Source organism: Micropterus dolomieu, linkage group LG19 (genome assembly GCF_021292245.1).
Source record: "Micropterus dolomieu isolate WLL.071019.BEF.003 ecotype Adirondacks linkage group LG19, ASM2129224v1, whole genome shotgun sequence".
NCBI lineage: Eukaryota > Metazoa > Chordata > Actinopteri > Centrarchiformes > Centrarchidae > Micropterus > Micropterus dolomieu.
In genome coordinates, this window is record NC_060168.1 from 5,156,022 (window position 1) to 5,170,504 (window position 14,483).

The 14,483-nt window shown below is 39.7% G+C and overlaps 1 protein-coding gene across 2 annotated transcripts; it reads right to left on the minus strand.

Moving 5' to 3' along the window:
• Positions 1–1,330: 1,330 nt before the first annotated feature.
• Positions 1,331–7,608, minus strand: LOC123958368 (stem-loop binding protein). 2 transcript variants are annotated; one of them, XM_046031693.1, is made up of 8 exons: positions 7,402–7,608; positions 4,610–4,741; positions 3,854–3,967; positions 3,675–3,740; positions 3,369–3,491; positions 2,961–3,116; positions 2,745–2,853; positions 1,331–2,081 (listed from the first exon to the last, which is right to left on the minus strand). In XM_046031693.1, exons 1-8 carry the CDS (start codon positions 7,458–7,460, stop codon positions 2,010–2,012), a joined length of 831 nt encoding a protein of 276 aa, XP_045887649.1. In that variant the 5' UTR covers positions 7,461–7,608; the 3' UTR covers positions 1,331–2,009. The 2 variants fall into 2 exon arrangements, with proteins under 2 accessions (XP_045887649.1, XP_045887648.1); XM_046031692.1 differs by having other exon boundaries at positions 3,675–3,746.
• Positions 7,609–14,483: the final 6,875 nt, after the last annotated feature.

The window sequence follows — 14,483 nt, forward strand, 5'->3', positions numbered from 1 at the left end:
TAAGTGCAGCAGAAATTTTTTTGTAACCTTGGCCAGATCTGTGCCTTGCCACAATTCTGTCTCTGAGCTCTTCAGGCAGTTCCTTTGACCTCATGATTCTCATTTGCTCTGACATGCACTGTGAGCTGTAAGGTCTTATATAGACAGGTGTGTGGCTTTCCTAATCAAGTCCAATCAGTATAATCAAACACAGCTGGACTCAAATGAAGGTGTAGAACCATCTCAAGGATGATCAGAAGAAATAGACAGCACCTGAGTTAAATATGAGTGTCACGGCAAAGGGTCTGAATACTTATGACCATGTGATATTTCAGTTTTTCTTTTTTAATAAATTTGCAAAGATTTCTACATTTCTGTTTTTTTCTGTCAAGATGGGGTGCTGAGTGTACATTACTGAGAAATAAAATGAACTTTTTTGATTTTTGGAAAATGGCTGCAATGAAACAAAGAGTGAAAAATTTAAAAGGGGTCTGAATACTTTCCGTACCCACTGTACAATTCTCTGTTAACCAGTTAACAGGGTAATTTTTTGCAGTAATTTCAAGTTTCCTCCAAGGTTAATAGTTACAAGAGGTACAGTCATGCTGCTACAATTTCGACTGGATTAAGGTTCTATATAAAGTCTCTGGCTTCCAGTTTATCTGAGCAAGTCAAGTTAATAATACCAGTTATGTACCGTTTCACAGGTGTCAAAGTTTTTAAATCACTGGTTTAAATCCGACAAAAACTTTCAACCTTTTCTTTATCATAATCCATAGTGATGACTCCCACTGTAGTAAGACCTCAAAAATATAATAATTTAATGATTTTAATTTTGACACTGTCTTGTAATGTTGATGTCAAGTTGTATTCACTTTTTGTTTTATAAACTTTATTTTACTGTAAAAGACTATCACTTTCTATTGGTCCGGGTTTTGTTTTACTACGCATGTCAACCTGCACCCATTTGGTTACATTTGCTGTCAAATGTGAAGTGTTTCCTGAAATGAATGGGGAACCAGTGAAAGGTTAGGGGAGACATGGTCTCATTTCTTGGACTGTGTAAATACCCCCTTTAATAAAACTTCAGGTGCAATAGAAGTGAAACTGACAGTTTTGGCACTCTCGCAGCTACATTTATAGGACTAGTTACCATAAACTTAATACAGTATAAATGGCACAATGGTGGGTTGAGTGTTTCCACTGTAAAGCTTTAGTTAGTAACAAAGATGATGCACTGATTCAAATCAGAAGCTGCTCTGGTTCCAAAACCATATTAGCTTTCAATTCATCAGTCGACAGCAGGATGACAATCCATCAGTTCTGGTCATAAAACACAAGGACATTCAAGTCAAGTTTGTTTTTTTATTTGAAATTCTTCACCATGAAGGAAACAGCAATAAGAAACACAGTAACTTTTGTATTAAAAAACAACCAATGTAAAAACAAATCACAGCCCAGTAGAACTTGAAGTAACGGTCTTCAGTACTTTAAATTTTTCATACAGGAAAAAAAAAAAAAAAAAAAAGAATAAAAAAAAGAAAATCTTGTCAATGTGAATCATTAAAAGGAAAATACTTTGCCTTTGGTTTGCCTATCTCCTTTAACTATTTAGAGAACCATTTGAGTTGAGTGAGTTTCTATATAGTCTAGCATTTTAAATCTAGCAAGTATAAGCAGGATTTGACGTAACAGTTGCACATAATGGACATCTACAAACCTGGATGTCTGCTCTACCACGCCCCAGATCAGTGCTACAAGTGCTACTGTGAACACAAAATCCTAAACCATTTTAACTGACTGAAGCTTGATTAAACATGCAACTGTAAAGTCTTGCCATAAAAGAAGACTCCCTGAGTAGTCCTTTGTAAATGGTCCCAGTCTATGGATTAGGAAGCACTACTATAAATGGATAGTCATTCTGGGTAACATGGAGGGCTTGGGAGAAGTGTAAGTGTTGGGCGGAAACAGCTGAACCATTTGAGGTGTGTGTGTGAACATGTATCTTCTTGGAGAAGGCCAAAGATGAGCTATGCCATGTCAGGCTCTGCTGTGGTTTCTGTCTTCTGTACTTTAACTGGAGTGCCGGAACAGTCTTCACCCTGAGCAGGAGAGCACAAGCAATCGTGTTCAATAAAAAGGCCTGTTCATGAAGTATTGTTTTTTTTCCCCCCCTCTGCTTTTAGTGAGGGGCTCTACTTCAGGTTTTGAAGTTGTAAGTGCCACATTTACTGTCCGACACCACAGATTTACAGCAGCATATAAAGATATAATCAATGAAAAGACTGCAGATTGTATGCCTTTTCTCCTCCATTTGTTCATAATGAAGTCTTCTGTACTCAGTTTTCAGAGTTTGGCTAGCTGTGTTGACTTTAAAAGCAGTTGATGATTTTTATCATTTATTCATTATTTGAAACTTTAATGTCCATACATAAGCTGAATTTTATATCTGCCTGTAGATAAGATCAACGTGACATTTTTGCATGTTCAGCTGACCTGCTGTGCTCTGACGAAGAGAGTCTCTGCACTGAATTTGAATTAAGTAACTGGAAGTGTATCACCTGAACACTGTACAAAATAATGGTTCTTTCCTGGAAACCTCCAGGAGGCTACATTAAAATGCAGAAAAAGTAACTTAATAGATTTCCAATGGTTTTTATGTTTTTAAACCCTGTCTACCATCTCCCCTGCAGTCACAACCATGTGTGTTTGAGCTTTAGATGGGCTACAATTTCACTAAACACAAGTGACTTCATCAAACTCACCTCCAGTGAAAGGCTGCGTGTGGGGAGACAGGTTGGAGCATCCTGGGAGTCTGACAAGGTTGGGAAGTCCAGCTCAATGTCCATTACATCATCGAGACCCAGCTCCTCACTGGAGGAACAAACACATAATCATGACCCACAGCTGATTAAGACTACACAGAATGTTTTATTTGAGCCTCGAGTCACTTTTATCTGGTCGAAGGCACATCTTCTTACATGTTATCGAGGACTTTGTCTTGGCCGCCCTGTGTTGGGGGGTCCCAGGCGTGCAGTTTGACCTTCCACAGTTTGATCTGCTGGTCCCAGGAGCGACGGCTGTACTTCCTGAACTTATTGGGAGTCTTTGGGTGAACACCTGGCTGACGCATGTGTCTGGGAACAAAGAGAGAAAGACAAGAAACAAAGAGATTAATGTTTGACTGATTTATTATTTATTGTATTAACACGTAACTTCTTAGAGCGACGTGTGATAGTGCCAGCCCTTACACCTTCATTTCTTTCTCCTACAATAACCCTCCCTGCCGCTGGACATGAGTTACTTTCTATTATGATGTTTTATGTTGCACATACATGTCCATAATTGTATCATAGATGTATGGATTGAGGGCGTTTGTGTTGACCTACTTTGGAACTTCTTTGATGTATCTGTCGTAAGCCAGTGTGTTCTTGCCGTAGTTGATCTGTTTCTGTCGCCGTAGCAACACACCCTCATCAGTCTCCATGTTTTCCCCCTCTCTGGAGTCACAGCTGCAGGAGACAGACAGGCACACATGGACTTAAACAATAAAAAGTAAGTATTTATTTATTGCGAATGCAACCTCCAAATAGCAGCTGTTACTAATCTACTGCATGTTGGCTTGCGTTTTATCAACAGATGCATATTCTGAGTTTAATGGTCATAAGGAGACAATATGAGAGATGGGGACTTACCTCCCAGAAGAGCCAGAGGAGGTCTTTCTCTCCCTCTGGGTGACCTCTGCACCCAGTATCCTCCTCCTGTAACTGAACACACAATAAGTGAAGATTGGCACTCAATAGAGAGGGTGCTTTGAATGAATCAGATATGAAACCACTGGCATAAAAGCTTTGAGTTCAAAGAGTTTGGTTACCGCTGCATGTCTCTGTGGACATCCCTCCTCAGCTCATCATCATCCACCTGGCTGCTCCAGTCAGACTGTCTACCACAGCGAGACAACGGGCCTGCGCTCTCTGGAGTGGTAAAACTAAAGAAACACAAGGGGTACATACCAGCATAAACACACGGTGGTTATTGTTGCCACAGTGCCAGCAGATGTAGTTGTGGCCACACATTGCCAAATGTGGTCACTAACTTGTTAACACACCTACGACGTGTGGGAATGCTGCGCTCAGTATCCTGCAAGACTGTACCTTATAATCTCTAGCATGTATTATTGATAAAAGAGTTAACATTTATAGATAATATTAGCATGCTACGTAAAGAGGACAATTACAGGGAAATATGGAAATTTCCACCTGATACAAAGTAATAATGTAATACAAACCCCAAATAATAAGACTAATTTAATGATTATCATTCTCCAATCACATCACAACTCATATGAAATGTTATGCAATATCGACCATTAAGTTTAAACACAAGATGAACTGGGCCTGAGCTACACCAATAAGGTACATTAATATTCTGTGTCAACAAAAAGATTTTTACCTAGGCTGTTCTTTTTCCAATAAAATAGAAAGAAAGCCCTACAGCTTCATGAGGCTACAACCGCCCATAACTATATATCAGAGTACTGCATGTAGATTTATTTAAAAAGGATCGTTCACTTAAATTTTCTTTTTTTTTTTAAAGTCAGATCTAATCTACTGTACATGTATACCCTTACCTGGCATGTCTGTTGTCAGAGTGGCTGTGGCTGACGTTTTCCCTGTCACTACCATCTGCCTCTCTGCTGGCCCGCAGGCTTCCATCGATCCCTCTCTTCCTGCAGTGGGACCACCGAGACCGGCCATAGGTCCTGTGCGGGGAAGACACAATAAAGAACTGGATTTAAACATCCAAGCATAGTAGAGCCCGACCGATTTGTCACTTTGCAGATATTACCGCCCGATAAAAGCTACTAGCAGATATATCTACATCAGCGTTTATAACAGCCGATTTATGACTTTATTAAAAAACAGAAACAGAGTTGGATCCTTCCCTCATGTCATGAGCGTTGTGGTTGTAGATTTGTTTCTCAAACAGTTCTAGCGAATGGTCCTCTCATTTATCTCCAATTCATTACTTCTAAATATTCTTAAACATCACATACAGCAGTTGACGCCACAAAGTTAATGCCATGTTTATCATCAGAGCAGCACTAACGTTATTAATGAGCGGTTAAACTATATTGTTTAACATATTCTAAATATATCTGCGAGCCGCTTGTCTTACAGTCGAAAAGTTGGAAATGAGAGGGGACCTGTAAATAAACATGAGCTCAACAAGTAGGCCTATCTAACACGGCTTCCAGCCAAACAAAGTTATGTAGCTGCTCTTGTCATTGTGCAACGTTAGTGTGAAATCTCAATGGTGCAGGTCCTCGTTGTAGACAGTCGTGTAGTATTAGATGAATTCAAAGGCAGCATTTCCTCTGGGTCACTGTCACATCATAGACGACATGTTTTAGGGCCACATGGTGGTCAGGAAATGGTTTGTCATAGCATTGGCTAGAATTAACAGTGCTGGTAAAGGGATAAACTAAATTTGAATATGCTACAGAGTAGAAAGTAGTAATTTTGGCAGATTTAAGGTAATAACTATTTCATGACAAAAAATATATAATTTACCTATTCAGGAGAGCCCTGTTTACCATTAATATTATAGCAGTGACATGAGATTTGATATATGGCATTATTATCATTATTATTAGTTGTAGTAGTATTTTTTATAGTTTATGTTTTGCTGCCCCCACAATACATTCACTATTTAATTTAATGTTCATTAGTAACAGTACTCCATAATTTATAACAAATCAGATATTTGTAAAATGTTTTCTGTAGTTTTGTACATTTGACTCTTTATTATCTCTTATTATACTCTTTATTTATCAAAACTTTAACATATTTAGTTGTACTTTTGATCAAAGTACTATTTATAAACAATAAAACTTTCTTTTTATTCTGACTTGTGTCATGGTATCTTGGTGAGGTCTCAGCATAACAAATATTAGGGATAATCTTTGTTTATGTTATGCGTTTCTTAAAATAAGGTGGGGGGGGGGGGGGATATCGGCTATCAGATTTTAAAATCTCAAATATCGAAATCGGCATCAGACTTAAAAATCCCATATCGGTCGGGCTCTAAAGAATATGTTCAGCTTCATTGCAATAGCTGGCCATTACAAGCATGTGTCAAGGTAGAACAAACCGGTACAAACAAAAGGACACCAGTCCAACACTGCACCGGATGCAGAACTGGCTTGCAGACTACACGCAGTCTCTAGTTTTAAATGTAAATTATAAATAGCTACATCAGCTAATGCTAATGTCTCTGAACCAAAACAAAGATGGCAGTTCGCCGGCTACCGGGATCAGAAAGAGTCTCGGCAAGAAATCTTTGTAGTCGTGCGGCGGGCCGGATATTTGTTAATCCTGATGGTTAGACGAGGGTTCTGAAAATACCACAAATTGCGCTAGCTTGAGTGTTTTTAAACGAGTTTCTGGGCTTTTTTAAACATCGCCGGTTAACGTTGATATTCTTTTAAAATAAATCCATGTTTACCTCTATGGCACTAACTTAATGTATGCAAAAGCTCAACCTAAAGTTAACGTTAATACACGCACACACTTGGCTAGTTGGACCTTGTTACTTCAATCAGCTTTATAATGTTTAATTTAATAGAAATAACTAGGTCATAAAGTTGGTCCCGCCATGTAACGTTACTTCCTACTTCCGATTGGTCTGACTATTATCCGTTAATATCCATTATCTCTCCGACCCTGTTCAGGGCATGTAACTCATGGTCTGGGACAGACTGTATATCAAGGGCAGCACTTCCTTTCACTTAACGTTGTATCGCGATAAGTTAGCTAACGTTACAGCCAGCAGAAAGCCTGACATTTCCCAGTGACTAACCGTTCGTGTTACGAATTAGTCCTACTGTCAGTGTGGTTAAATGTCCTTTCAGCTAATCTGCACACATGATAAATTGGAATCCAACCCGGCAAACAACTTCACTGTTCTTTTCCCTCGAGGTTTATATTTACCGCCTCTTTCTCAGCCTTTCTTCCCACGCTAACAACTGAACAGGGAGCGCCACAATGCTAAGGTTAGCAATCAATTTCACGAACACAGCCCAAAGAGGAACAACCTGCCATTACATAGGACGGTTAAGCTAGTCTTACAAGCTAACTTAGCGCAGGACAGAGTGTGTTTAGAGAGCAAATATTTATTGGAACAGACGTGAACAGTTCGCTTAAGTTAACGTTGACGTTCTAAAGATAGCCACTCATACGTTACCAGTAATTGTTAACGTTATGCAGTTAGCAACACATCTACAAAAATATCTTTCGAAAAAGATTTTAAGCTAACGTTAGTGCCTTCCATCAAGTGGACAAAGAAACAATAGAAGCTCGTAATATTAACGGTGTTTTAAGAAACGTTAACGTTAGGTGAATCTACACCAGCAAAACTTACCTATTTTCATGTTCACTGTTGTGAGCATCACGTCGCCCGTCTCTGGTCCAGTCAGACATTTTCTAGATAATAATATCTGGAGCGTTAACGTTAAATTAGTTCTGTAGTCAACTGAGAAGCTACAGCTGGCTCTCAGAGTCCCCAGATCCCCGCCAACACTGAAAGACGCGCGGCCCCAAACAATCCAACAAGTCACATGACCGGAGAGGGCGGCTATACTTCTTCTTCTTCAGTTTTTACAGCATTTGGCTTCTTCTTCTTCTTCTTCTTTGGGTTTTTACGGCAGCTGGCATCCATTGAATTGCATTACTGCCACCTTCAGGCTTTCTTTACCCTTTGCTTTCATTCACACTAAATCCGCCTATCTAATCCAGTCGCCCTCAGAAAACCAAATATCCATTTCCTGCCCTCCACACTTTCTCCATACTCCAATAAACTTTTTACTGTATTATCCACCCGTCCTATTTTTTTTAACTGTGTTATCATTTCTTTTCTTTCCTGAGTAAATTTCCTGCATGTTGTAAGAATATGTTCTACTGTTTCAGCCTCCTGACATTGTTCACACATTCCTGTACGATGTTTTCCTGTAAGTAAAAGTGTGCTGTTAAGATTGCTATGCCCAATTCTCAGCCTGCTTATTGTCACTTGCTCTTTCCGCTTTGCTCCCCTTCTTCCTGATATGCCTACTCTGTTTTGGATTGCATGTAAATGTCTCCCTTTTGTTGCATTATCCCAGTTCTGTTGCCATTGTTGATTTGCACTTCACACTATTCCTTTCCCCTCTGATTTTGATAATTTCATATTTGACTTCAACATCTCCTTTTTTAACTGCTTCTTTTGCCAACTTGTCTGCTTTTTCATTTCCCTGAATTCCCAAGTGTGCTGGGACCCACATGAATATGACATTTTTTCCCTGCCAAGCTATTCTTGAGTTCATGTCTTTTGACCCATCTTTGAAAATCTGAATACTTTTCTTATACCTACTGTCCCTATAGCCGGGGTCTCAAACTACAGGCCCGCGGGCCACATCAGGCCCTCCCTCACCCTTGGTCTGGCCCGCGGGGCAATGAAAAAACATTTAAGATCAGTAATGTGATAAAGTTAAAGCTTTCACTGCAGACTCTGTGACGCTCGATGAAATCACAGATAAAACCGACAGCAGGGCTGTGCTCGCAATTTTCATCAGGAATATTAATGAGAAGTTCGAAGTGACAATGGTTCGCGCTGGATTACCACAGTGCCGACTGAAAGGCATTACAACTGACAGAGCCCCATCTGTGTCAGGCAGAAAAAACAGACTGATGGTTCTGGTACAGAGAAAGTTATGAGAGGAAAAGGCAGGTGATTCATTATACACCAACAGGCACTGTGCAGCAGGTTCTTGAAATATGAACATTTCATGTTTATTGTCTATTGCAAATGGAACTTGTTGACTTGCAGCGTAACATGGAACTAAAAACCACATTCAGGGAGGCAGATGGAAAAGCAGATCTTATTGGAAAATTTCGGAGACTTCCTGTATCTCCATCCTTCCCAGAACTGTCCAAAGTGTTCAGTCGGTTAATGTGTCTTTTTTGAAGCAAATATCTAACGATGTCTGTGAGAATGTTTTCTCAACTATGAAGTGAAAAGTACAGGTCCAGGCTCACTAACTGATGCCCGTCTTGAAGCCTTAGCTACTTTCAACTGCAACCTCCATCAGAGGAAATGTTTTTCAGTTATGTGAGAAAGAGAACAGGTGTCTGGCAAGAATTAAAACAAAGTAGGGTCAACAAAGTAGTCAGGGATTGCATTTGTAAGTTCAGTGTTAAAGTGAAGTATAAAACTGATGTCTGCATTTTTTTGTTGTTAAGTATGATACTCGGTTTGCAAGATTTGAGTTCATTTGCGGCTGAGTGTGTACTTCAGTGGCCCAGTTTGAATTATCTCATTTGCAATACATTTTTGAGTTACATATACTTGAGAATGCACTACATTTGAGTAAAGTATATATTGTATTGTACTTTTTGACTTCAGTACAACTTTAATTTACTGTTTATTTCAGAAAAACACATGGAAATGTTCAAAATATGTTGGTAATGGTAATGAAATAAGTACATTTTGAGAATATTGCACTTTCTTAGAGCACTTTAATGTGGCCCTCCTATGAGATGACAGTACCAAAGTGGCCCCCGGATGATTTGAGTTTGAGACCCCTGCCCTATAGCTATAATATACACTAGTTAAATCAGCAGTCTTATTATTGCGTTTAATCTTAAGTAATTCCAAATCTAAACATGGTGTTTCTAATTCCCAGACAGGTCTAATAGGCCACACCACATTTGTACCAAACTCTTTATCATAAACTACTGTGTCCTTTGCCATTTGATCTCCTGTCCACCCAAAACTTGTTTTTGTGTTGTCTCCTCGCTGCATGTCTGCAGCGCCTTTTTTGCTGGATGGCCATCTCATGCCCTCTTAGATTGACCCAATAATTAGCCCCCACCTCAGCCACAGTGGAATTTCACCTGCTTCAACTTGGAGAGCACATACTGGGGAAGTTTTAAACGCTCCTAAACACACTCTTAAAGCCCGAGCTTGTATAACATCCAAGTCTGGTAATACAGATTTGGCTGCTGAACTGTACACATTACTTCCCTAGTCTAACCTTGATCTTATAATCCCCACCCCAAACCTGCAAGACAGCTCATGACATTTATAACTTTTTTACACTTATTAACTCTAATATGCTCCCTCCATGTTAATCTCACATCAAAATACAGTCCCAAAAAAATCTCTCTAAATTATTTCCGTCCAATTTCAAATACCCTTCCCTGACTTTTCTTTTGTTTTTTCCACTGCCAAAATTACTTATTACATATCACAACCTCTCATTCACCATATGTTCCATTAACTTACAGATATCTGAAGTCAAGGCAATTGGCCTATAGCTGGCATCTTTTCCAGGTTTCTTTATTGGAATAATTACCTCCTCCTTCCAACTCCTTGGCATTATTCCCTCTACCCACACACTGTTGTACAACATCAATCATTTCTCCAGACTTCCTACACTTAGATGCTTTATCATGCTATAACATATTTCATCTTTACCCGGTGCTGTCTGTCCTGCTTTATCTAGTGCACTTCTTAACTCTTCCATTCTGAACGGGACATTTTGCCCCCCCCCATCTTTTTTATGTTTTTTATGATCCCCACACCTCCCCAGTTGAGTTGTGTTCCCTATGGAATACAGTACAGTGGGCGGGACTAACAGGCAGAGCGGACCGGAGTACACCGGTGTTGCGCCGAATGTGTTTCTGCAGAAGAAAGAAAAGTATAATTTACTTTAATGTACAGAGACAGTTAGTAGCCTGGCTAGTTTATAATAAGTTTGTCACACTGCTACACAGTTTTGTGTATTGTACTGTGTGTGAGAGCTAATAGTCTGCAGACAGCAACATGTTAGCACCATCGCTAACAGCAAGCTAAGCATACGAACACTGTTAACGTTATGCTTCGAGGGAGACCGTGCTGTGCCTGTTTTCATCTTCATCTTTCTGAGAGGATTGCAAAATGTGAGAACAGCGGGAGTCACCTGGACGATGCTGTGAAACTGGGCTCAACGTTACTTGGAAGGGTAAACATCGCAACGGGCTCTCCATTGAGCAGCACAACAAATAGGAGGGACACAACGAGTCAGCGAGCTGTCTGAACAACTTCCGATTCACCCAGAAGTTTGCCCAGAGGAAAAACCGCTGTGCCACCTTTCTGTGGTGAGTGAAAGCATCTTTTATCATCCTGACTCTGCTGCTGGTCCCTGCATGGGCAGCAGGGACCAGTTTCAGAAAGAAGGTTCAACAAACTGGGTTGACAAACTCAGAGTTTTCCGTTTCAGAAAGGCCCATCAGAATAAGTTCAGTCAACTCTGAGTATGTTGAGCCTGATGGAAGCGCGTGCGTGGGGATGAAAAAAAGCCATTATCAATGGAGCTCCGATACTACGATTCACCATGGCAACGGGTAAATAAAGGCAGAGCCTCCATTTTAATTAGGTGGAGCTATGATGGCATGATTGGCTCTAAAACGCAGGAGTGGAGGATCGATACGTTAACAATATGACATTTTATACAGCGTTGCTCATTCATCATTTACCAGACTGGAATTTCCTTAATGAATGATAAAGAGCTGGAATTCTCCTCCAGCCTGTTATTCATTTTAAATAGCTACAGGCCTGTTTATTCTGCTGGAACCTGATGGGACTAAATGCCGGTGGCAATAACTGATGATGAATATATTAATTGAACAGATTAGACACAGTTTAGGCTCCTCATGGACCTGTGCTTGTAAAGTGACAGTCTGACTCAGTAGGTCTATGCCTATTAATGATTTTTTTGCAATGGAAAATGAGTCTAGGTTCAAACTGACTGTGAAGTTTTAGACGTCTTTGTTACATTAATAAAATCTTGCTCATTTCGTATTTTATGAAATGCTGTCAAAACACATTCAGACTTTTTATCAGCAGATAATGAAAAACTCACTTTTAAACTACATGTATTTGTTTCAGCTGCACCACAGTCATCCTCACTCAGAAATATTCACATCATATCCAGCTGATAACTATGATAGGAATGTTCCAATCAGTGCGACTACAAGATGAAAGGTTAGCCTACTGTTCATTGATCAGTTTTATACAGATTAGTTTAAACAGTAGTCTATACTGCAGCACTGTAGCGCACGGTAAGTGTTTTTGTGCAACTGTTGCCAACCTGACAGCAGACACGAGCAGAGGGGGGTGCAATGGATGCTTGAGCACCTGCCCTTTTGCCCTTTGATGCCCAAAGGGCCTTTTTTTCCTTATTTATTTATTTTTTTTAATTTGTAAAGGCCCTTTTGTGAAGGCCTGCCCAATCAAAGTATCAGTAGAATGAATTAATAATAATTTTGCAGTAAATAAAATGACCCAATTGATGACCTTTCACCTGATGACCTCATCCGTGACGAGCCCTCCCGTTCAGACACCGTTAGTAATTCAGCAGCTCTGCTGCAGGACACCTTCGATCCCGCTGGTAAGAGGGGTTTGCCGCAACGTGCTTGTTGTGAGTTGTTGGATGTATTTTACAAGGAAGACGCAAAGAGAGCAGTACAGTAGTTGTGTATGTTGCTGTGTGTCGCCTGTAGAAGTAACATCAGCTTAACGTTACTTCTACACACAGATAAACAAAGGTGCTCTGTTCACTTCGTTCTGTTTGGGGGAGAAAATCTTTGTAATTTGACTCAAATCTTTTCACTTGAACTAGGATTATTACAGTGACTTAATAAAATCCTTGTGACCTAAAATAAGTATAACAACATTGGTAAAATACTAAGCCTATTCCTCCGACTTATAGCCTACTTATCAGCCCTTTTTTTTAAAAAAAAATCATTAAATTCAGAACAGTATTGAATATATTTACATTTTGACAGCAACAGTAGCTAGTGTTTACAACAGCTCAACTACAATTCAGTTTTTTTTTCAGTTTTATTTATATAGCGCCAAATCACAACAACAGTTATCTCACAGCGCTTTTCATAAAAGAGCAGGTCTAGACTGTACTCTATGATGTTATTTACAGAAGCCCAACATCGATAATAAAAACTCAATAACTGGAAATACATATAAAAATGTATGAAATGTTAAAACAAACATAGGATATATATTAGCTGATAAAACAATTATGTGACCATGAAAAGATGTAAAGCTTGTTGAGCGTTTGGGACTGGCTCACAGTGACTGACCTGCTGGAATACTGCAGCATCTGCCAAGGCTGACTGCTAGTGAGACAGAAATCTAAAAGGGCCGTTTCTTCTTCACTCTCTACTTTGATGTCAGGAATATTATAAAAGATTAATGCTAGTTTATTTATTTAGATTTATGATTAGAGTCAATAGTCAATAAAAATCCAAATTTATCTCAGATTCACAATGCAATATATAAAATCATTATCACAATTTTGCATACTGTAGACAGACATGCAAGCAACACAGACACACACACCTCTGTCTTTAGATTTGTTTGTCTCACTCTTACTCCTGCCATGGCCACCCTCATCCTTTCCCCATTAATGTGTCCTTCTTAGATTATTTCCCACCCTTTTTTGAATCTGGTATCTTATTTCCTCTACCTGCAGTTCTTGGTGTGCAGCTCTGTGAGCGTCTCCCTAGCTGTCAGCCTTGGCAGTGGCTGCAGTATTCCAGCAGGTTGTCACAGATCACCTCCAGTAGTATCAGCAACAACACAACAGCAGCAGCAGCCGTATCCATAGCGACCCCTCAACAGCAACTGTCCCCTGTAAGTTATGTGTTTTAAAGCTAGAGTTGGGTATTCCCTGTTTCTTTCTGCGTCACAGCATTTGCTGATGTATTGATACAGAAGTATCTGTATATGCGTGTCAACAAGGAATACATAACGATATATTTCTATGTCAACAGTATGAGAACAATCCTATTTAAATCCTTGTTCCATGTGCCCTTTTTATACTTTGAGCACCTGCCCTTCCAAAGGTCTGTGCACGGCCCTGATAGGCCTACATGATTTTTGTCCGTGTTTCAACCGTTTAATCATGTCTGATGCGGAGTGTGTGATTGATTGATTTACTAGTCACTCAAACCGCCTGGCTATGAGCCATCTCCAAAATCGCCGGAAAAAGTGGGGGGGACAAAACAGATTTTGAAAGGTGGGGGAGACATGTCCCCCTCATGTATAATGGCTCTTATACACGTCTGAATATACCCCTTGGAAAAGGAGAATCAAAAAAGAAATGATGAAGAAATGGCAGGACAGGTGGGATGTGGATGAAAGTGGAAGGAAATATTACAGCCTGCAAAAATCCATTAATGCTCAGGGTGTGAAGAGAAGTAACAGAAGAGAGGAGAGTGTTTTAACCAGGCTAAGGTTTAATCACACAGGCTTCAATAAAACATTGTTTTTAATGTGCAAAAGTCAATCAGATGAATGTTTGGAATGTAGGTCCAGGGAAGATGTAGAGCATGTACTATAACACTGTAGGAAATACAGGGATGAGGCTAAATCAAAAGATAAGTCAGGCAGGAAAGAAGTGGAACCGT